General features: G+C 37.3%; 1 protein-coding gene across 1 annotated transcript in view; it reads left to right on the forward strand.

Moving 5' to 3' along the window:
- The window catches only part of ZFHX4 (zinc finger homeobox 4), a 247,429-nt gene that overhangs the window by 202,546 nt on the left and 18,880 nt on the right, over positions 1-26,003 (forward strand). The window contains exons 4-5 of the mRNA XM_042781501.1: positions 12,641-12,709; positions 20,168-20,284. Of these exons, the coding sequence (XP_042637435.1) occupies positions 12,641-12,709; positions 20,168-20,284 (186 nt within the window). The remainder of the gene's footprint in view (positions 1-12,640; positions 12,710-20,167; positions 20,285-26,003) is intronic.

The following is a 26,003-nucleotide window of genomic DNA, read 5'->3' on the forward strand; positions in this document are numbered from 1 at the left end:
TTTAAATAAAATCTTTGGAATCATGAAATCATTACAGAAATTTCAGAAAACATTAAAAAAAATTTGTGAAACACATTCAACTCTAGAATTTTTGCACACATTTTAAAAACAGTTCAGTCTTGGAGGGAGGTACTTATTATTGCAGAAGGTGAAACCACGAGAAAAGCTATAGAAGCTTCCTGAAAACCCAAGAACCAAATAACATGAGTGACACAAAGCCATGCAATTTTCCTGAAGGTAAATGATGTCTTTGTATGGACTCTTTGAAAGAATTAAAGGAAATAGTAGGAAAGAAGCATTACTGGAGATCCATTTGTTTTCATTTTTCTTAAAATTTTGTTTTGACATGGAACAAAATCCAAAAACTCAATAATGACCAGAATTACTGGTCAGATGAAATCTGCTGAGACCCCCAATACTATGGCCCTGGAATACATCCTGCACCTGGAATAAAACTCACCCGCAGGGGCTGGCTCTTAGCCCAATAGTTAACAAGATGTACACGCAGACCACTCAACCCAGGATGACGCACACATATACTCTATGGTAATACATCCCTTAGAGCAATAGACCATGGGACACCAGAGGACCAACATTGAAACTAAGGAAATGCAGGACAAACAGGAGTGCATAAATATGAAGGGCACAGGGGGAAGGTTACAACAAAGGGGGGGGGAGGAGACTGGGTTAGGGTTGGACATGGCAAATGGGGAATGAAACTAAATGTACACTTAATGTTGAATGTAAAACAAGCTCTTAAAATAATTTTTTGTTGTTGTTGTTTTGAAAGGCTTTTGGCCTACTTTGAGGTTATTAAGAAAACTTGGTAATTGTGGATTGAAAGGAATACCTGGGTGGTACAAACTGTTAACGTGCTCAGCTGCTAACCAAAAGGTTGGAGGTTTGAGACCACAAAGAAGAAAGAAGAAAGGCCTGGTACTCAACTCAATGACAGCTGGTTTGTGGAGTAGAAAGTGGAGTCTTCCATGGATCGAAAACTAGCTAGGAGATAGGAAGCAAAGGGATAAAATAAATGGCCCCTACTTAGCATTGTTGTTGTTGTTATGTGCTGTCGAGTCAGCCCCGACTCACAGCGACCCCTCCTTGGGTTTCCGAGGCAGTATCACTACGGAAGTAGGATTGCCCAACCTTCCTTCCGAGGAGTGGCTGGTGGGTTTGAACCGCCAGCCTTCTGGTTAGCAGGCAAGTGACTTAGCCACTATGCTACCAGAGCTCCCTACTTAGCATTAACAGAGGCTATTTGTGGGCAGGGATCAGTGTGTGGACCAGGTGTTTTATATGTTGATGAGCAGCCTATCAAAGCCAATACAATAAGCTGAGGAATGAAAATTATGCTAGACAATATAAAGAGAGATTATGGCAAATCCCATGGGACTTAATTGGGTAATCTGTTGATAGATGAGAACACAATGCTATCTTCAAATTATAGAGGTGAAGTCTCTTTTAATCTCAAAACAATCAGAAATAAAAGAGACTCTTATATAGAGAAATATATTCAGAATTAGTAAATTTATGAAGAAAATGTTTCAGTAACAGTAAAATTGAAATATAAGACTCATTAAAAAAGTGCATAAATAATTTGTTGAAATTAGTTGATAGCCAGAATTTAGGAAATTCTGTTTGAGGTCCTAATACAATGAGGTCATAGATGATTCAAGAAGCAGAAAGAAGTGATCACACTTTCCTGACCTGGAGGGCCTCAGGAAATACTCTCTCACTATTTGAAAAAAACCTCCTGAGCAAAACCAGACAGAGTAGGACAAAGAAGCTTCACTTTTCCAGAAACTAAAAAAATTACAAATCCAGTCCTATTCAGATAATTGACACAAAAGCATCCATTACACTTCAATCTATTACTGCCTAGAAGAAATAATTTAAGAGAATGTACTACAGCTCAACAAAGATGGTGTTTAGTTATTCAAAACTGTTTGGTTGTATGTTGAGTTACTCAGTTTTTTAGAAGAGAACTGTTCCTATCCATACAGGAAAAGCATGAAGAAGACCACTGTGGTAGTTAAATTTGTATGTCAACTTGGCTGGGCCTGGTTGAGTGGCTGGGCAGTTGTAGGTAGTTATTCCCCATGATGAGAGTGGCAATCAACTCCGTGGTGGGATCTACCAAAACCCAGCCTCAGCAGCCAGCAACTGTCTGAGTGAAGAAATACTCCAGTGGGCCAGGAGCAGGAGGCAGAGCTGGACCGTGAGGTTGAGGGGCTTTCACCCAGCCCCTAGAGCTTTGAACTTGAACTTAAAACCTCCAAACTGTGAGAGAATAAAGTCCTGTTTGTTAAAGCCATTCCATTTATGGTATATATTCTTGTCAGAGCAGCACTGGGTAACCAGAACAAGCACTTCAAACCATTTTTAATTGCCAAGTTGCTTTGTCTGATGCTTGACTTTACTTTTGCAATGCCAGGCAAGTTCAGAAGCCATTATTAAAATATAATCTACCCAAGATAGCAAAAAATGTAGAATTTGGTGTATTCTTCAAGTATTGGTCTGATTATGAAGAATTTTCTTGGAAGGAACTTAAACAGTTTTTTTTTTTTTAAGAGGTAGAAAATTTAAAGTCATGTCTCCTGACCTAGGAGTCCTAGGGATGCCTGGAGGCAGCACTGTTCAGAGGAGAGTACAGAGCTTTGGACTCATACAGATTTGGTTCAGATTCAACCGTAGCTACTCTGTATCTTTGCAAAAAAAATTTCTTACACTCTCTACATTTTGATATCTATTCCATAAAAGTAATGATTTGTCTTTATTGTGAAGATTGAATAAATAAATGCATATCCATGGCTAACATTTAGCAGGTCTCTAATAAATGTTAACTTACTGTTTTGAAATTTACCATCAGTTGCTACAAGTCCATCCTGACTCATGGCGACCTTCTATATGCCAGAGTAGGACTGTGCTCCATAGGGTATTCAGTGGCCGATTTTTTCAGAAGTAGATCATCAAATCTTTCTTCCCAGGATCCTCTGGGTGGACTCCAACCAACCTTTTGCTTAGCAGCTGTTTGATCACCCTGAAAATATCTGCTCTTTTGTATTCACAAAGTCTTTAAAGTCTCTTTTCACAATAAGTCACATAATAGTAGTAGAGGCCAAGAGCTCCAAAAGCATAATGGAGGGTGCAGAGGCTAGAAGGGGTGGGGAGTGCAGGTTGTTTGCAACTTGTAGACTATTTCACAATTTATTGTTATTCTCTGGTGAAAAGAACTAAGATTTGAGCTTATCTTTTTTTTTTAGAGACTTGAGCTTATCTTTTTTTTTTTTTTTTAGATGAATGAAAGTGAAAGGGATTTCAATATGTTACCTAGGACTGCAGAAAACATTGATCTTTCTATTATTTTAGATCACTTGGCTTACTATTTACATATTTTATTTTATATGTTAAACATTTTGCTAAGAATAATGATATATACTTCATTGTGTAAGTCAGTGGGTGGGAGTAGGATGGAGGCAATCTTGTAGGCAAATTCAGACTTAGGACTACAACCCAAAAAAACCATGGAGTCCGTCCCGATTCATAGCAACCCCTCCTTGGGTTTCTGAGGTGGTATCTCTACTGAAGCAGATTGCCCAACCTTCCTTCTGAGGAGTGGCTTGTGGGTTTGAACCACCAACCTTCTGGTTAGCAGTCAAGTGCCTTAGGCACTACGCCACCAGAGCTCCTTTAGTACTATATTTAGAGTTTAAAATTCTAGTTGTCATTGTACTTGTGCTGAATCTTTCCCAAATTTCATTGATAAGAATATAAAAAACACATGTTGTTGAGATTATCAGGTACATTTTGGATTTACTCCTGAATCATAACAAAAGATCTTAAACTTAGAATTCTCTGCTTGTATGTTTGTACTATAATTTTTTAACAATAAAAATTTCCAATCCTTGTAAATCATTGGATTTGTAGTAACAGTACTTCTTTTTTTCTTAAATATTATTCCAGTTGCAAGGAAAAAAAGTATATCAGATAGGAGCTTGATAACTTTTTTTAATAAGTAAAATCAAATGCATGAAAGTTATCAGTGTATTTACCAGAATAAATATCATTAGTATAAGGGAATGGAAAAAATGAAACGAAGTAATGAAATAGATATGCTTTGGAATGGGTGTAGTAGTCATGTGGACTTTGATTCTGTCAATTAAAAAGAACAGGAGCTGGTTAAAAATTTAGGTATTAAGTTTTGACTTTTTAAATATAACCAGTTGAGTAAAGCTAAGAAAACAGCTGATTAGCAGAATTCAGGTCAAATGAGGGAAATGAAGACTGGAAATGTTTTTAGGAAAAAAAGGAAAGATACTTTTCAAAAATGTGGTTCAGAATAGAATGGTGGTTAAGAGAACTATCTCTGAAATAAAACTCAAAACCAAACCACCTGCTGTGGAGCCAGTTCCGACTCATAGCGACCTCTACTTGGGTTTCCGAGGCGGTGTCTTGGAAGTAGATTGCCTAATCTTCCTTCCGAGGAGTGGCTGGTGGATTAGAACTGCCAGCCTTTTGGTTAGCGGTCAAATGCCTTACACACTATGTCACCAGAGCTCCCTGACATAACACTGCATGAGTCCAAATCATATCTCCATCACTTGCTAGCTGTGCTATAATACATATAAAGAGTATCAATTAGTACCTGGCACAGAGCAAATTCTGTGTAAAATAATGCTGTTGATAATGGTGATTGCGATAATCAATACACTATTCCATAGAAAAAGCTGCCGATTTTATTAATGCATTGTGCTAATAAAAATAATTTGGTACTATTTTCAGATGTGTTACCACCAAATTGACAAACTAGAGTAAAATACTGGATAATTATTAATACAGTGATATTATTTTTAAATAGTGTTAAACAAGAAAGGTCAAGTGCTAGAGAACACAAATTAGTGATCTAATTGAATCACCGGCAAAAGAGACAGTGTTAACAACAGTCAGATTTGTTATTAGAGAGCAATTATTAAAGTGAAATATTGCAAGATGTGATGTATCATTACTAGGTTTAAACATTTCATTTTACACAGGCAGAAAAGTATAGATTAATCAGTTCATTTGATAAGTTAAAAGCTCTTTTATTAAAATATTTATACCATTTGTATAAATGGAACAGCATTGTTGAGGTTATAAAAGGAATCCTATAACATATTAGACTACATTCTTCTATGAAATTGTTTGCACAATTCACTCTCATTGGAGCGTTCTCCAAGTGCTACGTGACTTAATTTGTGAGATTAAAGAACGGTTTCTGGTTTTGACATTTTGTACATATTCTTAAATAGCTGTCAAATGACACCAAAGTTTGTTTTTGTTTACTCTTTATATTTAAGGAATATAAATGCTTTGTAAAATATTAGAATTTTAACAGAACTACTGATAATTTGCTTTCTCCTCCACACACCCTCATTTGGTTTTTGGCCTTTACTGAGACTAGGAAAACCTTTATGGCCTCCCCAGTACTGTGGTATTATAACTCAACACACCTAAAATTGCATAGACTTTTATACCAGGCAGACCTGGGCTTTTTTGCAGGCTCTGTCAGTAACTTGATGGCCTAAGTTATTTAACCTTCTTTTTAAGCCCAGTTACCTTATTTGTAAACTATGATTAGTAGCTGCTTCATCATTTTATTGTGAGGATTAAATGGTTGTTTCTAGACAAATAGCTTCATTCTCAATAAATAATCATTGTTTTATTTTTATTTTCATGAACTTAATAAGTTGTCTTTTTTTTTTGTCTTTAAGGAGTGGTAGTCATTTGGTCAAATTAAGTTAGGTACTTCTGAAACCTGTTTCATCAAGTCTACAAGAAACATTGAAGTGTATATAGGTATGTGCATATTAAAATAAGAACTACTCTGGTAGCGAAGTGCCTAAGGCACTTGACTGCTAACCAGAAGGCTGGTGGTTCAAACCCACCAGCCACTCCTCAGAAGGAAGATGGGGCAATCTACTTCCGTAGTAATACTGCCTTGGAAACCCAAGGAGTGGTCGCTATGAGTCGGGTCTGACTCGATAGCACATAACAACAACAACAACAAGGGTACTTTGATAAATTTATATATTTCTAGAAAAGAATTAAGTTGTCTTACACAAACATACATATAAAAGTATAGATATGCACATACATACCTTCAAACATACATACAAGAATTATTAGCTGTGTTTGGCATCATTGAAATAACTCTGAAAAATCAGTAAGGGTGTGTGTGGTAGTTAAGATTGTGTGTCATCTTGGCTCGGCAGCTGAATATAGTTATTCCCCATGCTGAGATTATAATCACCTCCATGATAGAATCTGCTATGAACAGCTAAGTAGTCTTTGAGGTGTGGTCTGCTTCCAGTATATTTGGAGAAGCTTTAAGAAAAGTCTCTTGCTTTTTGGAACATTTGCATCTTGCATTTGACCAAGTCTTCATCTTCAGTTCCTGGACTTGAACCATTGGTCTTCCATGTTACCTGATGAACTTGGAATTGTTCTTGGACTTGAACCAGTGGCCTGCCATGTTACTTGCCAATCGTGGGACTGTGCCATTTTATCTGTGAACCTTGGGCTCATCATGTAGCTTTTGGGATGCTTGAATCCTGCATGTAGCCAACCTGTCGTTCAGCAGCCTGCCACATTGTCTGCCAATCTTGGGGCCATTAATGGACTTGAACTAGTGGCCTGCCATGTGGTTTGATAATGTTGGGACTGTGCCATTTTACTTGTCAATTTTGCTTTTGTCAACCTCAGCAGTCAGCAGCTTCCTGAGTTAGGAGGTGCCTCCAGTACCAGTGGGTCTGGAACAAGAGGCAGAGCTGCAGACCAAGGTCAAGGGGCATTCATCTAGCCCCTAGAGCTGGCATTCTGAATTCACAGTTCTAGCATCCTAACTGTAAAAAAATAAATTTCTATTTGTTCAAACCATTCACTTGTGGCATTTCTGTTATAGCAGTACTAGAGAATTAGAACAGTGTGTGTCAGGGTTGTATCCTTTCACCACACTTATTAAATCTGTATGCTGAGCAAATAATCCAAGAAGCTGGACTATATGAAGAAGAATGTGGCATCGGGATTGGAAAAAACTCATTAACAACCTGTGACATGCAGATGACACAACCTTGCTTGCTGAAAGAGAAGAAGACTTGAAGCACTTGCTGATGAAGATCAAAGCCTACAGCCTTCAGTATGGATTACACCTCAATGTAAAGAAAACAACAACTCTCACAACTGGACCAATAAGTAACATCATGATAAATGGAGAAAGTGGAAGTTGTCAGGGATTTCATTTTACTTGGAAACACAATCAACACCTATGGAAGCAGCTGCCAAGAAATCACATGTTGTATTGCACTGGGCAAATCTGCTGCAAAATACCTCTTTAAAGTATTAAGGAGCAAAGATATCTCTTTGAAAACTAAACTGTGCCTGGACCAATCCATGGTATTTTCAATTGCCTCATATGCATGTGAAAGCTAGACAATGAATAAGGAAGACTGAGAAAGAGTTGATACATTTGAATCACAGTGTTGGTGAAGAACATTGAAAATACCGTGGTTTGTGAGAAGAAGGAACAAATGTGTCATGCAAGAAGAGCAGCTGGAATGCTCCTTAGAAGTAAGAAGTTCCCACCTACTTTGGTCATGTGGTCTGCAGGGACCAGTTCCCGGAGAAGGATGTCATGCTTGGTAGAGTGGCAGCGAAAAAGGGGAAAACCTTCAGTGAGATGGACTGTTACAGTGGCTGCAACATTGGGCTCAAGGATGGCCCAGGACTGACAGTGTTTCGTTCGGCTGTACACAGGGGTCACTATGCGTTGGAGCTGACTTGACGGCACCTAACAATAACAACAGCAACATTTCTGGGAAGCTTTTAAAAACTTTTCATCTTGAAACTCATCTGTTCCAGGATGTAGGGTTACAGAGAATTTTTTTAAAAATGTCTTAGGTGAGAATCTGTGGGGATGAAAAGCTGCTCTTGACTATTGCACAATTTACTGGGGAAATATACATGTATGAAGTAAAATGTATAACATTACATCATGGTAAGTGATGAAACATATGTAGGCTAATTGTTATGGGAGCGCAGACAAAGGACACTTGCTTTGGGTTTTGAGGGAAGAATAGGAGTTTAACAGAAGAAGAACATAAAGGCATAAAAGTACACACCAAATTAAAAGAAATAGCAATCATCAAAATATAAAGACATGAGACGTAGCCTAGAGGAAGAAGGTGGGCTTTATGAGTGAAATAGTGGATAGACATCAATGCTGAGATGCATTTGGAAGTCACTCCCGGGTTTATAAACAAGGATTGAGCATATGTTCTTCCTTTCAAAACTAATTTAAGTTCTAGGTACAAGAATATATAATGCTTACTGGGGGAGACACTGAGTGTTTACTAGGATTGTATTGTTTTAAAATAGGTTATTACCAAAGATCGAAGGGTTCCACACAGAAGGAAAAACTATTAGTAAATGCAATAATAATGCCTTGGTGTGTACTTATATTTTCATGGTTAATTATTTGTTTAAGTCTTCAGAATCAACTAGACTACTGCCTAGAAATATCAGATAAACATGATTCTCTCTGGCAGTGCAAGAATTATTGGATGGAGACAACTTTCTTAACTTATCAATAAGATCTAATCTTTTCTGACTTTGAACACTGCATCACATTGTACCTATATTTGTATTTATTTTCTTTTATAATAATTAATTAGTTATAAGTTATATATGCATTGGACCCGACTCGATGGCACTCAGTTTCGTTTGGTTTATAGGCATATTATAAAGGAAGGAACTGAGGCATAGAGAGGTTAAGTCATTTACCCAAGGTTCTATACCTAGGAGGAGGTAGAGCAATGATTTGTGCTCAAGCAGTTTTGTATTCTTGAAGGATAACTCTTGGAATGTTATGGATTAGATTGGAAAAGCAAGGATATCATGACAAGTGGAGTATTGAAGAAGTGATTGAAATTGTCAGACAAGAGAAGATGACAGAAGAACTGCAGGGAGACACATGACAATGTACATGTTAAAATGTAATCAACAGCATAGGATGACTCTGTGGAGAAAGAATGAGGTTTTGAAGGTGATTTTTGAGGTCAAGTTGTTTTTTCATAGATTATTAATCTTGCAGTCTGGTGGCATAGTGCCTAGGCATTTGACTGCTAACCAGAAGGCTGATGGTTCAAACTCACCAGCCACTCTGCAGAAGGAAGACCAGGCAATCTAATTCCATAAAGATTCCGTAAAGATTTACTGCTTCACAAACCCAATGGGGGTCACAATGAGTCAGACGGAATGCCCATTGTGATATTTCAACAAATGGATGCCCCACTGGAGGCACTCACTTGGTTATGCCAAGAGATTTGGAAGACAGCTACCTGGCCAACTGACTGGAAGAGATCCATATTTGTACCCATTCCAAAGAAAGGTGATCCCACAGAATGTGGAAATTATCGAACAATATCATTAATATCGCACGCAAGTAAGATCTTACTGAAGATAATTCAAAAATGGTTGTAGCATTATATTGACAGAGAACTTCCAGAAATGCAAGCTGGATTCAGAAGAGGATGTTGAATGAGGGATGTTGCTGTTGTTGTTAGGGCCCATCCAGTCATCTCTGACTCATAGCGACCCTATGCACAGCAGAAAGAAACACTGCCCAGTCCCGCACCAGCTCCAAGATCCTTGCTATACTTGAGCCCACCACTGCAGCCACTGTGTCAATCCATCTCATTGAGGGCCTTCCCCTCTTTCATCAACTCTCCAGCTTACCAAGCATGATATCCTTTTCCAGGGAATGGTCCCTTCTGATAACATGTCCAAGGTAGGTGAGACAAAGTCTGGCCATTCTTGCTTCCAAGGAGCATTCTGGCTATACTTCCTCCAGGACAGAGTTGTTAGTTCTTTTAGCAGTCCATGGTACTTTCAGCATTCTTCGCCAGCACCACAACTCAAAATCATCAATTCTTCTTTAGTTTTCCTTATTCATTGTCCACCTCTCACATGCATATGAGGTGATTAAAAATATCATGGCTTGAATCAGGTGCACCTTAGGCCTCAAGGAGACATCTTTGCTTCTGACACTTGAAAGAGGTCCTTTGCAGCTGACTTGCCCAGTGCTATACGTCATCTGATGTCCTGACTGCTGCTTCCATCAGCGTTGATTGTAGAACCAAGCAATGTGAAGTCTTTGACAACTTCAACCTTTTCACCATTTATTGTGATGCTGCTTATAGGTCCAGTTGTGAGGATTTTTGTTTTCTTTATATTGAGGTGTAATCCATACTGCAGACTGTATTCTTCAATCTTCATCAGTAAGTGCTTCAAGTCATCCTTACTTTCAGCAAGCAAAGTTATGTCATCAGCATATCGCAGATTGTTAATGATTCTTCCTCCAATCCTGAGGCCACATTCTTCTTCATATAGTCAAGTTTCTCGGATTATTTGCTCAGCATGCAGATTTATTAAGTATGGTGAAAGGATACAACCCTGACTCACTCCCTTCTTGATTTTAAACTATGCAGTGTCACCTTGTTCTGTTTGAATGACAGCCTCCTGATCTATGTACAGGTTCCTCATGAGTACAATTAAGTGTTCTGGAATTCCCATTCTTCTCAATGTTATCCACAATTTATTATGATCCACACAATTGAATGCTTTTGTATAGTCAATAAAACACAAGTAAACATCTTTCTGGTATTCTCTGCTTTGAGCCAAGATCCATCTGACATCAGCAATGATAACCCTTGTTCCACATCCTCTTCTGAATCCAGCCGGGAATGAGAGATATCATTGTTGATGTCAGGTGGATCTTAGGTGAAAGCAAAGAATACAAGAAAGATGTTTACCTATGTTTTATTGACTATGCAAAAGCATTCAATTGTGTGGATCATAAAAAATTATGGGTAACATTGAGAAGAATAGAAATTCCAGAACACTTGATTGTATCATGAGGAAACTGTACATAGATCAGGAGGCTGTGGTTTGATCAGAACAAAGAGATACTGCATGGTTCAAAATCAAGAAGGAAGTGTATCCTTTCATCAGACTTATTCAACTTGTATGCTGAGCAAATAATCCAAGAAACTGGATTATATGAGGAAGAATGTGGCATCAGAATTGAAGGAAGACTCATTAACAACCTGCAATACATAGATGACACAAATTTGCTTGCTGAAAGTGAGGATGACTTGAAGCATTTACTAATGTAGATTAAAGACTACAGTCTACAGGGTGGAATACACCTCAATATAAAGAAAACAAAAGCCTCACAACTGGTCCCATAAACAACTTCATGATAAATGGAGAAAAGATTGAAGTTGTCAAAGACTTCATATTACTTGGTTCTATAATCATCACCAAAGGAAGCAGCAGTCAAGACATCAGACAATGTATTGCATTGGGCAAATCTGCTGCAAAAGACTTTTTTCAAGAAATGAAGAGGAAAGATGTCTCCTTAAAGACTAAGGTGCACCTACCCAAGCTGTGGCATTTTCAGTCACCTCATGTGCATGTGAGAGCTGGATAATAAATAAGGAAGACTGAAGAAGAGTTGATGCTTTTGAGTTGGAGTGTTGGAGAAGGATGCTGTGAGTACCATGGTCTGCTAAAAGGACTGACATGTGTCCTGGAGGAAGTGCAGCCACAATGTTCCTTGGAAGCAAGAATGGCCAGACTTTGTCTCACCTACTTTGGTCATGTTGTCAGAAGGAACCACTCCCTGGAGAAAGATATCATGATTGGTAAAGTGGAGAATCAATGAAGAAGGGGAAGACCCTCAATGAGATGGATTGACACAGTGGCTGCAACAATGGGCTCAGGTATAGCAAGGATTGCGAGGCTGGCACAGGACTGGGCAGTGTGTCATTCTGTTGTGCATAGGGTCACTATGAGTCAGAGCCAACTTGATGACACCTAAAACAACAACATGAGTCAGAATTGACTTGATGGCAGTGAGTTATTTTTTTATTTTTATTTTTATTTTTTTTAGCTACAGCAGGAAACACAAAAGAAGAATGTGCTTAGATGAAAATCATGATTTGGGTTTGGAATATGTGACTTTAGCAAATAATTAAATGGAGGCCAATTCTACTGTGCAGCTCAAATAAAAGATCAGAATAGAGATGGAGATATTTTGGTGACTTGGACTTATTCTTCAAGTTTCTACATCAAGTACCTAATATTTGCTTAGGTCTCTCATATCAGCTATCATACAGTTTTTTTTTTTTCTTATTTGGTACCTTATGCTTATCATTTATGTAAGGTGCCAATGTCATAATGATGTATAATCCTATAATATGGAGTTAGCTATACTGTCTGCCTTAGAAAAACAAAGTCATTCTCTGTCAGCTATTGCATCCCTATCATCCATTGGCTTGGACAAATAGCCAGTTGATAAAAATAAGAATTAGTCTCCTTCGGGTGCATGTTTTATCTATATTGTTGTATTTGTTGTGTGCCGCTGATCATTTAACTCTCCTACTTGGATTCTCTCTGCCAACCACTGCTCTCTAGGAGGTAAGAAACTCGCCGAGCTCCTCTTGATTCTTAGCTGTATTTGGAGGGATTTTGATATTGGTTGTGACCCGAGAGCTGGATATGGTGTGCTGATTACCTTTCACTCTGATGTTCTCTGCAGAACCTGCCTCTTTGGGAGCCAGGACCTGTGAGGATGATCTTACAGAGCAGCAGTTGAGATTAACCTCAGGTAGTTGGTCATTCTTTCTCAAAATTTTACCTTTTTCTAAATTATTTGTTATTCTCATAATTGACATAATAACCATTTCTGGAACTTCTCTGATTATATCATATTAGATCCCTTGTATAAATATGAGAAGCAAAATCAAATATATTTAAAGCATATACAGAGTAACATCTTAATGACAAGTAACTTCTACATGATAATTTCTCACTATGAAGTTTCACTCAAATGGTTAGTTTTATACAAAGTATAAGTCAATAAGGCAGATATTTTGTTTTGCTCAGGTCAAACAACCTGGCTGGTGCAGTTAGCTTTGGTAATTTATTGAGTTGAATTGATTGTGTATTGTAATGTCAATGTGTATAGACATGTGTGCATGTGACAAAATGACAGTTATGCCTTCTTAGCTGCATTACATTCAGGTAATTTAACAAAAAAAGCACCCATGTTACTACAACACATCTCATATATTTATAGTTATGAGGATGACTTTCAATTGGAATAATAGCAAGCTCTATAGAACAAAAAACAGTTATGAAAAGTCCTTTGCATCCATGACGGCATATTGAGGGTTTTTTTAATTACATGTATAAATATTCCCCTAACATAAAGTCAGGACTTTCCTCTTAACAATTTCCAAATTCAAAGTTACATTTACCTTCACTGGAAGACTGGGGAATCTACTTCTGTAGAGATACCACCTAAGAAACCCAAGGAAGGGTCACTATGAGTCAGAACTGACTCGGCAGCAGTGAGTTTGGGTTTTTTTGGATGCATTTCTCATGATTTTTTTTTTATTTTATATTTTATTTCCCTTTTGAAAACTAGAGATCATATTGAAGATAAACTGGCATAAAATTTAATCTCCCTTCTCCTTATCAAGCTATTCAAAAGATTTCATTAATGACCTAGTTGGAAATAATTAGGCAAAAATCAAAATCTTGGGCAAAAATATTAAGCTAAAATGAAACCACTGCATGTCAGTACATTTCTTTATGGTGTTGTTAATAAAGACTCCAAAATTTACATCTTATCCTTTATCTCTCTGTGAAGCATCAGGCTTGTCCCTGCCATATGCTTTCAGGTTGTTTCCATCTAGAAGCCCAGAACGGAAGTCAAACACCATAAATTCCAAATGGAATTCCTTTTCTCTGCAAAACCATTGTTTTATCTTCTTTTCTCAATCTCAATTGATGATATTGTCCTATAGACATAGCCACCTAAGTAAGGAAGCTAGGAATCATCAGTTCCATTCAAAATGTAGTGTCTTCTGTGTCCTAAGGACTGCTAGGCATCAGTTAAATTGCACAAATGATGTTTCTTATTTCAGACAATGTTTCTAAACAACTAAATATATACGGCATTTTCAGGTTACAATAAATATGATAACTCAAAAAAACAAAACAAAACAAAAAAACAAACAAAAAACCCTAACTGCTGTTGAGTCAGTTCTGACTCATAGCGAAACCTCCTTGGGTTTCCAAGGCAGTATATCTATGGAAGTAGATTGCCCAGTCTTCCTTCTGGTGGGTTTGAACCTCCAGCCTTCTGGTTAGCAGTCAAATGCCTCAGGCACTATACCACCAGAGCTCCTAATAACTGGGATAGAGGAAATAAAATGTTGGTGTACTAGAGCAATGGTTCTGAAAGTATGGTCCCTGTACCAGGAGCATCAGTATCTCCTAGAAACTTCTAAGAATACAAATTCTTGGGCCCCATCCTAGGTGTACTGAATCTGAAATTCTGGGGTTGGGACCTAGAAATGTGTTTTAACAAGTCCTCCTGGTGATAACAAATCCTACTGCAGTCACAGGACCTCACTGATATGACAGATGAAGAGCTATGTTAGAAGCAGTGGCCAAAGTTTGTCTGAGGAAGTGATAGTTCAGCTGAGCCATAAAAAATGAGAAGGCAGTTATTGAAAGAATCTGGGGAAACTTATTACAGAGAAAGGTGTAGGAATAAGTTGCTCATATTTCAGAAAGAGAAAGGAAGTTAATATGGAGAAAACGTAGTGAATGAGGAGGTCAGAAGTATATGATGCATAAGGTATATAACAGCCTAGATGGGATATTATTATTAGTGAAAAAGGAAATTGTTATAGGATACAAGCGGAAGATCTTACCTAGTTTTTAAGCCATATCCGGGGCACAGCTAAAAGATGAAGAGTTCTGGCAGTGGCAATGTGAAGAAATGGATGGATTTAGCATATATTAAATATTTTGGAAGTAGAAATAAGAGGACTTGCTGATGCATTAGATTATATGAGAGAGAAAGAGAGAAGTCAAGGATGACTCTGACTTTTTGGTGGCTGGTGGTGCCATTAACTGCAATGGTGAAGACTGGGGAAGAACAGAATGAAGTGTGTTGAGGAGGGATAAGATTTGGACATACTGAATTGAATATGCTTTTAAGACATCCATATGGAGACATAAAATTTAAAGCCAGGGCCTGGACATGATCACCTAGGGAGAGAATGTAGATAAAGATAAGAAGAAGGCTTAGGATCAAGATTGGATGATACACTTCAGTATTTAGATGCTTTTTCATCAAGAAGGCCCCAGCAATGAAGAATAAGAGGAATCTTTCAGAGAGGTAGGAGGTAGGATGAAGACCACAAAGCTAAGATGCAATGGAATCCAAAAGCAGAATGAATAATATCTATTTGTAGGGTGTTATGAATAGCTGGGCATCTCTAGAGCAGTGATCCACAAAATGTGTCCCTTGAACCAGGCCCATCTGCATCACCTGGGAACTTGTTAGAAATGCAGATTTTCAGGCCTCAACCAAAACCTACTGAATAAGAAAATCTAGAGTAGAACAGAAGGAAGACTGGACAATCTACTTCCGTAAAGATTTACCACCTCAGAAACCCAATGGGGGTCGCCATGAGTCAGAATCAACTCAACGGCAGTGAGTTTGGTTTTGGTTTTGAGAGTAGAGCCAAGAAATCTGTATTTTGACAAGTCTTCTAGGCGATTCTGATGTCCTGAAGTTTGAGAACCACTTTTCTAGGACATCAAGAGCTAGGTAGGAAGTAAAGAAAGATGAGACTGGAAAGGTAGACATGAACCAGAACTTAGAGGTATTTTGCCATGTACAGAATGTTGAGTTTTTTCTTTATAAGTGATAGTAATCAATGAAGGATTTTAAATAGCAAAGTCAGATTTAAGTAGACCATATGGAGGATAGATTTGAGTAGGAAGGGCCTGGGGTCAGAGGGTCTATGGAGGAGTCTAGGAAAGAATTTCTACAAACCAGATGTCTTACATGGAATAGATTTCCAATATATAAGACTGCAGATGTTTAAGTTACTATCCTCTATTTCCTCTTTCCATGATCACTTCATGGACCTAAAAAGTATACAGTGCTTTTCTTTTGAGACTCAGAAGGCAGTGTTCCCATACCCAACTGTATAGTAAAGCAATGGAAGCAAACACAATTATCTGGTCCTTATATCAAAGGGATAGCACAGAAGTAGATTTGCTTAGAAAGTGTGTATTACAATTTTTTAGAATAAAGTAATAATGGTTTCCCAGTGATTTTAATTATTCAAATGAAAATAAGCTAGTTATTTAAAACTTTTCTTTCAAATATATTTTCACAGAGATTATCATTTTAGGCATGTTATAAATAGTGTACTTCTATAAGACTAGACTAGCGTAGTGCCTAAGACATTTGACTGCTAACCAGAAGGCTGGCGGTTCAAACCTACCAGCCACTCCTCGGAAGGAAGGTTGGGCATCTACTTCCGTAGTGATACCACCTTAGAAACCCAAGGAGGGGCACTATGAGCTGGGTCTGACTTGACAGAAAATAACTACAACAACGTAAGACTAGTATTATTTTATCTTCCTATTATTTTGAAACATTTAAAAAATATATTATCATTTATGTGAAAATTGGGAAGTACTGATGAACTTTAGGAGCTCTGGTGGCATAGTGCCTAACGCATAGGACTGCTAACCAGAAGACTGGCTGTTCAAACCCACCAGCCACTCCTCAGAAGGAAGATTGGTCAATTTACTTCCATGGAGATATTGTGTCAGAAGCCCAAGGAAGGGTCACTATGAGTTGCCATTGACTTGATGGCAGTGAGTTTGAGAATTTTTTTTGATGAACTTTAATGCACATTTTAAGCTAATATGCAGACATAACAAAGTTTAATATATAAACAAATATTCCATTTTTAATTCCCCATGATGTAAAATAATAATTAAAAATACATATACTGTGAATATAATGGCATTATGAAATGCTGTAATACTTTCGTTATTATTGCCTATAATATATTTGTAGAGGAATTTATTGATGAAAATGAGAACTGCTTTAGTATCTATCTTTTGGAATTTTATGTAATGTATTTCCCTCGATCCTAAGGTTCCCCTTAGTATATAATAGCTACATTTAGCGTGTTTTTTTTTTCTTTTTTCTTTTGGTTTCCTATAAAGCATATTACATTTTATAGCATTTTACAATTGAGGAAATGCAGTATTTAAATATTAGAATGTACGGAGCTCTGGTAGCATAATGCCTAAGGCACTTGACGGCTAACCAGAAGGCTGGCGGTTCAAACCCACCAGCCACTCCTCGGAAGGAAAATGGGGCAATCTACTTCCGTAGTGATACTGCCTTGGAAACCCAAGGAGGGGCCGCTATGAGTTGGGTCCGACTCGATGGCACATAACAACAACAACAAACTCCTTCCTATAGTCCCAAATCCCAATTTACCATTTATCTAAATAGTTTCTCCACAATAATACTTTTGACTCTAAAGTTTATTTATAAAACAAATGTCAATTTAGTTCTAAAATGCTCTTTGAGAGCAAAACTGACCCATTTCCCTCCCCCCGACTTATATTAAACTTTATGATGTATATAAGTTACCTTTCGATTATTTTTTGCGTGATTAAAAATTTGCAAGTTGTTATGGTTCCAAGGAGCCTACCTGTAATAAACAGCTTTCCCCTTCGAAACCACAAAACAGGTCTGAATTGCTTGAGCATTAGAGCTAATTGCCTACTTACTTCAAAGGAAGAGCCAGAAAAGAAGGAAAAAAAAAAAAAAAAAAAAAATCACAGAGGCAGGGCAGTGCAGGCAAATCCACCTCTAAAGGTTATGAGTTGTGGCTTGGAGAAGCTGGGCAAAGTTATGGCCTCAGACCTGCTGTTTGCGATTAAGTTGATGAGGAGAGTCTATCCCACAATCTTCCCCTGCTGCTGACACAGAGCCTTTGTTCACATCCAGATTTCTCAAACTGTTGCCAGGGTCAGGTTGAGGTCAGACACCACAGTGATGTATAGAAGAACATGTCTGGGAATTTCTCTCACACTTAAAACACATACCAGAAATGAAGAAGAGGACCCTGCAAAAACTGTCTGATGAGACCCAGATTATACTGTAGCTTTTCTTTTAGTACCTTCATAATTTTCTGTTTCTTCTCCTGACACACAATGTTTTATTAATGTGAGTTGCGATACCCCTTACAATTTTATGTCCCCTCAAGATAAGGACAGTCAGTAGCACTCTGACACTTCATTTTCCAGCCCTGGGGGAAAGGTCCAGTAAATCTAATACAAGAAGTCTTGCATCCTTCCCATGACAAGTTGAAAAGTAATGTCTAAGGGCTGTTCTAGGCTGCAGGCCTGATAATGGATATGGCATCATGTGTGTGTACTTGGCAGAGACATAGCCCAATTCCATCAGGAGCACAACCTTCTAGCCTCCCAAACCAAGCTAGGATTCCTTTCTTTAGCTGGGACAAGGTAAGCTGCCCTGTTGGATGAGGAATTGTCACCGAGTGGAAAACAGGCTAGAGCCATATGAAGTGTTGATTCTTCTTCTCTACTTAAAGTAAAATTTCCATATGTATTTGCCTGGAAGTGAATCTTCCTCCATATACCTAAACATCTCTGCTTTTGTGCGGAGGCAAAATGTACATATAGAATATATACCTTTTGATGCCTTTTGGAGGACTTGGGATTAAAACAAACTCATATTTCAAATTTATTAAATGCTTTTGTCTTCCCCTTAGCTACTTGGAGTTTCTTATGGAGCCCAACTGTCCCCCTCTGTTGTTTTCCTGCTCACACAGTTACAGAGCACGCTTGCCTGGCAAGTGAGGCACTACGAGCTTTTTTTTTTTTTTTTGGTGCTCAGCTGCTACATATGACAGTGGATATTTCATTCTGCTGTCAGAACGTTATTAATAAAACATGGGGTGTGGAGAGGGCCACGATTTCCCCTTTCAATCACTATAGCATTTGCAATGAAAATTTTATGCAGTGTGTAATTTTCTGTTAATGCCCGACACTTAAAATGTCCGTAGCAGCATTTTGTATGGTTATTGAAGGGTTAATTGTATCATGTTCTCTGCATAAAAGCTCTGCTTATCAAAAGCAAATAGAAGAGTGTATGCAAATGTGTGGTGATGACCTTTTGCCTTTCTAGGGTTAATTTATATGGTCATTAAAGATTTTATGAAATTGAGCAGCCTGGTGCTTCAAATCCCATTTTACCTTCTTCTCCTAATTTATGTAATTCCTACCTGAACAGGGGAATATGATTTCTTATTTTTTGTGTGGCAATGAAAACAGCATGCCATGCTGTGGGGAGTTGCAAGCCTGGTTATCTGGCATTACTCAGATTGCTAAAAATTCATTAAAATGTGACATCAGCACAGTGAGAGACAAATGATCGCAGGATGAAAGAGAACAGTGGGCCTTTCACGGATTAGTGCTACACAGCCCCAGCATAGAGGCTAACTGCATAAACAGATTAATCCACCAGCAGCGACATAGCTAAGATTTACAGAATAATTAAATAGGGCTGAGTTACTATAAGGATTTCCATGTAATCTAGCTGGTGTGAACCCGTGAATGAGGTGTTGGGTGATGCTGTTGTCATAGAAGTATACCTTGTTATGCCCCATGCCTTGTGTAGCTCCCCCTATAGATAAAAAGAATCCCCAATGTAATTCAAGTTTAGAGTCTTACTCTAACAAAACGCCAAAGAATCCCTCTGAGGTCTGGGGTCTGAAGGCAAGACTAAAACCTGTCTTATAGTTAACGCGTTGTTATCACATTACCATGAATTTTTTCTAAGAATGTAGTTTGTTCTGTCACCTATCCAAGTCCATGGAACAGTGAGCCTATGTTGTTACAAGATTCTGCTATTGAAATTCTAGAATTACCTTATACCCACTTTTTAAACCTTTTGCAGCTTTTAAAACTGTGTTGAAATGATTTATTTAATTTAGTACACAACAGAATCTGTGTATTGATATAAAAATAAAACTTTATATTGGAACAGCCTGTATGTTCTAATATAGACTGTTTGCTGTTGAGTATCAACATCTGCATATGATTCATAAAGAACTAAGTCTTTAAATGGTCACGTAGTTTACTTTAGCATGCATTTTTCTGGGGTTTTCAATCCTACTGATGAGTCTGCCTTTCTTAACAGAAGAACAAAGTGAGGAAGTAGAAGGAGCTATTAAGCCTACAGCAGTGGTTGAAGATGATGAGAAAGACACAAGTGACAGAGACAATAGTGAAAGCAAAACCTCTAATAAAGACTCTGGTAAGATGCTATAGTTGTTCACCTTTTCTTCTTCCACCCCATTCCCTGCCATCAGCCCTTCCTTCGCTACCCTACCTCCACTTCTAAAGCTTATTAAAAGCTTTGATTCATTTTAAACTGTCTGAACATTCTCACTACTATTCATTGCATGTGCATTTTGCATGTGATTTCTATCAGTAGCCTCCCATTGACCTATTTTTAATCATAACCATCTGACAGAATAGATGTGGATAAGTTGAAGAATATTACAGGACGACCAGCGAGATTATTTTTTAATCAAATCAGTTTGTGTGCTTGTAATTTTTTAAGCGCCTTTCATTAATCTTAGCTATACTTGTGATTCCTCTGATGGCATATTAATTTTTCATAAGCACAGGATTAGATATCACTTGAATTTTGTCATTCAATCACATGCACACCCCCTCAAACCCCATAACCCTAAAAATAAATGTTATTTTTCCTTGTTTTTTACAACTTACACTCAGGAATTTGCCCTTTTTAAGGGCATCTATTTGAGGCATTTCAAACAAAATCCAGTGAAAAAGTTTACAGATGATTCAGCCTAAGAAAGAGGAAATATCATTGAAAAGGGATTAGGTGCTGGATAATTTTGATCTTCTAGAACAGACAAATCCCAGTAATGAAAGCTACTGTCTTTGAAAACAAACCTTCATGTCATGACATTTACTTGTGCACAAACAAACCCTAGGCCAGCATCTGGTGTGGATACCTAAGGCTTTTTCTGTGTTTGATTTGGCAAATATATGACTTCATCCATGCTTTGTATGTATGAGATGGAAATCTATGGTCGCAATGAATATTACATTGGCTACTTTAGCTGCACGCTATACCTAGTTATATTATGTTGGACTCATTGAAGCAGAAGAAGTGCTGAAACAGGTTCAAGCCTATTAGTTTCAGGTAGTCATCTATCTTTTCCTTGAGTCCCAGTGACAGCTGCATATAAAGAAGCTTGTATTCACTATGGAGACATTTGGTTGTGCAAAAAATAATAATTTTTACATGCAAGTTTATTTAAACTTGAATTATTTCTTATTTGTAATTCAGTCTTTGCAGTATCTATGTTTTGCATTTCCTTCAAAAATTATTTGGAGGGCCTCCTTGTTCCCCATGCCACATTGTGCCATGCTAAATTTTTGTCAGGAACTCAGTGGAAAAAATTTCCTTTCTACTCACTTCTAGGATATAGTAGGTGACACATAATTTTAATTTGCTTTAAACAAAGAGAATCTAAAGTTGGTATGGAGTTGAACACTATGCAAATAGATCCCATTATTATATATCAGCAAGCTTGCTCCTGAGGATATTGCCAAGAACTTGAAGTACACAGTGGTCAGTTAATGTCAAGGTAGTGCCATCTACACCTCACTTGAAAAGGAGTGGAAATAGCAAGATGAACAGTCTATTCGCTCTTTAGGACGTACCTCATCAAGGCAAACTGTTTGACTAGTTGGAGAGGGAAGGCTTCTGCATGCACTTGTAGGTGTTTTTCACACAGTAGTGCTGAAAGAGATTGCAGGGCACATCCTGCTGATCCTTCAGGAATTTATGAAGCACACCAATACCACCTTAGCATTCACTGAATGTCTATTAACACGTATGTGATATTATGCTAAGTTTTACATATTTAACATACAGTACCTTGTGGAGGATGGGATCTGGAATTCCTTGAAAATGGATCTAATCTTCTCATTGAGGAACAATCCTTATTTGAAACAGACCACAGATTCAGAGCTTTGATGTCTCTACCAGAACCATTTACTGTTCTGCATAAGTAGTGGGCTCAATCACTCCCTAATGGCCTAATGAATTATTGTCCTTCTTTGTGCACCTAATTCTACTATCCAGAAAGGACTCAGGCATATGAGAGGATACAGATCATTGTATAATGGTAGTTGGTTAAAACAAATTTTTATCCCTGTAGAAATTTCTCCTTAGATATATGAGTAGGGGTAAAAATAGACTTTAATCAGAAGCATGTTAAATCAATTACTGATATGCAAATACTTAGTTCTGACACCTTCCAGCCTTCAAGAGGACTTTTTGTTATTAACAACAGCAAACTCTAAACAAAGGTTTCTCTTTCTAGATTGAATTTTATTAGTATTTCTTATACAGATATTTTCCCTAGGAAATATTTCTAATGATCAAATATGTATACGGTATATTGTTTTATTTTTCTTATATCTGTTATGAACGTTAGAGAATGCTAGCAAAACTTATAAATTAATCACTATCTTAATAAGTTAGATGGGAAAACAGTGTGACCCCACTTTAACACAGAATTTTTTTTTGACAGGAAGGAATTAACACATGTTAGGAAGATACCTTTGTGTAAGCTGTTGTTCTGTGTTGCTGGCATTAATCTCTAGAAGTAGAGCTTTCAAAATGAGACTTGGTAATATGCAAGTTATATTTGTTGAATATTCATTCATAATAGAAAAGCCTCCTAATGCCTCATTTATATTGTCATTTAAATCTAGTGCCACTTTAGATTAATTATAATCCAAATTATAGCTCTGTGCAGTACAAGAATTAATATAGAGTTTATCCAGATTAATACATTTGCATTGAAAATGTAATAAGTCTCTGCCATGGCTAAGGGGACCACTTTTTAATAAAGGAGTAAACATGAGGAAAGATGGAAATTAACCTTCATTATTGCAATTAAAATTATGCTTTCATTCCACTCTCATTAGAAAGAATACTGTACCAGTAATCATAATTTTAGAATTATTTGAAGTTGAATAACATCCTCTGTGATATTTAACTTTGATATTATTCAAACTTTGTCAGATACATTGTTTCATAAATAATAACTTAGTATTTCGTTTTATTGCTTTTTTGAATTTGCTTTGAATACATGTGTGTTACTGGATTTTCCTCACTTATTATGAGAATAAACCATTTACAGCCTTCTGTATTTTAGGGATTGGGAATTATTAAGTAGGCAGCATCTGAACTGAAATGAATTATGTCATTTTTATATTAGTAATCTCATGCAAGTTAAATAATCCTATCACTGACAGATAATCATTGGCTCATCTATTTGGCAGTACTTATTTGTAATTAGGCTTCTTTTTTTTTTGGTTAAAATGAATTAAAATCATATTGTTCTTTGAAAATATTGTTTTCTCTTCCCAACACAAAATGAATTATGATTCCATATCAAAATTTGCCTAGAGTAACAAATGGGATTATCTCAAATAATGTTTCAGACATAAAATATGAGTAATCAAAAAACTTAATCAAAACCTTCCTAACATTAATTAGCCCTTATTTAAGATAAGGCATTTATAGGATAACATAATTCAGAAAAAAGCTCCAGAGTTGATTTCCTGTAATTTACCAGCAATACTATGGAACCTGAGATAGCACCTCTTTGAGTAGAAAAATCATGCATGCATCAAATACAACTTCCAACATCTTTTCAAATAATCCTGATACAAAGCTCCCCACAAGAATCTGTTTTTGTCATGTTGTTATATCTCATTATTCTCTACTTACCTTCTTACCAATGCAATGCATCTCTGGAGTCCAACCCTTATATATAACCTCACTGTAATTTAAAATAAAATAATCTTTAGGAAACTCCTAGCTTACATTAAGAGCATGGTTTAATTAACCAAGTTAATTAACAGAAAAATACTGAAGCTGACATGTATTGGGTAGAATACTATAGACAATAGTTATTGCAATGATTAGATGATTGTGATCCTAAGACTTAACTTATACTTTCTTCATGCAATGTGAAAAGTCACTAAATTCAAAGCCAATCATAATTTTGATGAATATTGCAAACATAAAAACAAGAACAATACATTCTTAATATATATGGTATTGATTATACCAAACACGTACAGCAATATATAAACTCACTGCTGTTGAGTCTATTCCAACTCAGAGCTACCCTCTTTGGGTTTCCCAGGCAGTAAATCTTTACAGAACTAGATTGCCCAGTCTTCCTTCCATGGAGTGGCTGGTGGGTTTCAACAACCAACCTTCTGGTTAGCAGTCAAACACCTTAGGCACTGCTCCACCAGAGCTCCTTACACCAATATATCCAGTTGGACCCGGCTCATAGTGACCTCTCCTTGGGTTTCCGAGGCAGTATCACTATAGAAGTAGATTGCCCAACCAAATATTTCAAATCTTGAAGTCAATAACAGTTGTTGTGATTCTGTATAGTACCAATATCAGATTAAAATACGCACTATATATGCTTCTGGAAATAAGGCCAAATCTACACATTAAAGGGATTTAGAAGTCTGAAAGGTTTTTTCTATTTCTGATTCTCCTTAGGGCCTGCAAACAACAAGAGTCAGGGTAATCCTCTTTTTACTTGTGTACGTCAGTCTTTGATAGCATAGGGAACTGAGTCAATTTATTATTTGGTAATGTCTAGTTCTACCGTTGTTGTTGTTATGTGCCCTCCAGTCGAACCCGACTCGTAGCGACCCCTCCTTGGGTTTCCAAGGCAGTATCACTACGGAAGTAGATTGCCCCATCTTCCTTCTGAGGAGTGGCTGGTGGGTTTGAACCGCCAGCCCTCTGGTTAGCAGTCAAGTGCCTTAGGCACTATGCTACCAGAGCTCACATAACAACAACAACAGTTCTACCGTGTGTACAAAAGAATGATATTGGAATATGATGTAATATTTTTCTCTTAATGGAACATCTTGTTACTTAGTTGTTGTTATGTGCCGTCGAGTCGGCCCCGACTCATAGTGACCCCTCCTTGGGTTTCCGAGGCAATATCACTAGGGAAGTAGATTGACCAACTTTCCTTCTGAGGAGGGTTTGAACCGCCAACCTCCTGGTTAGCAGTCAAGTGCCTTAGGCACTATGCCAGAGTTCCCTATTACTTAATAGGGAACTTTTTTAGGAAAAATCACCAAGTCTCACAGGTGAAGGCAACTGACAGACATTTGTTGATTTAAATGATAATTATCTAACCTTGTTTTGCTTATGTTCTTTAGTCCACTTGGGCTGACACTTTAAGCAGTAAATTTCATTTGCAAATACTGTATATCATATTGTTTTCTTAAATGTTTGCTTTTAGCACTTTTTAAACAATAATGCAAACTATATTCTGCTTTGAGAAAGAAAAATTTGTTGATGCCAGAATTATGAGATAAACATTCCTGTTTTTGACACATCTTTGTATATCAAATATTTGAATATTGTTTTATTAATATAACAAACTTTTCAGTCTATCTTAAATTTAAATTTATACAAATGCAGGCAGTCTCTGACTTTTGACATATTAGAGTTAAGATGAACTGCACTTACGATTGTTAGTTTTGGGGGATTTCTTGGCATATCTATCATTAGTATTATGTACTACATATGATGTTGCAGTGCATAAGTGCTGATATTATGATCCTCATGCCAACCCCAAGAAAAAAGGAGATATTTGACATACATCAGAGCTGACTTCCAAAAGAGTTGTAGGAATGATAGCCTGCCATAAATCAGAGACTGCCTATAAAAAAATGTGTTATTTTTTTTCCAAATTTTTCCAAGGCATACACACACACACACACACACACACATTGTTGTTGTTGTTATGTGCCATCAAGTCAGACCCGACTCATGGCAACCCCTCCTTGGGTTTCTGAGGCAGTATCACTACGGAAGTAGATTGCCCCATCTTCCTTCCGAGGAGTGGCTGGTGGGTTTGAATGGCCAGCCTTCT

This window comes from Orycteropus afer, unplaced genomic scaffold, assembly GCF_000298275.1.
Source record: "Orycteropus afer afer isolate SDZICR_OR568_19922 unplaced genomic scaffold, OryAfe1.0 scaffold00129, whole genome shotgun sequence".
In the NCBI taxonomy this organism is placed as follows: domain Eukaryota; kingdom Metazoa; phylum Chordata; class Mammalia; order Tubulidentata; family Orycteropodidae; genus Orycteropus; species Orycteropus afer.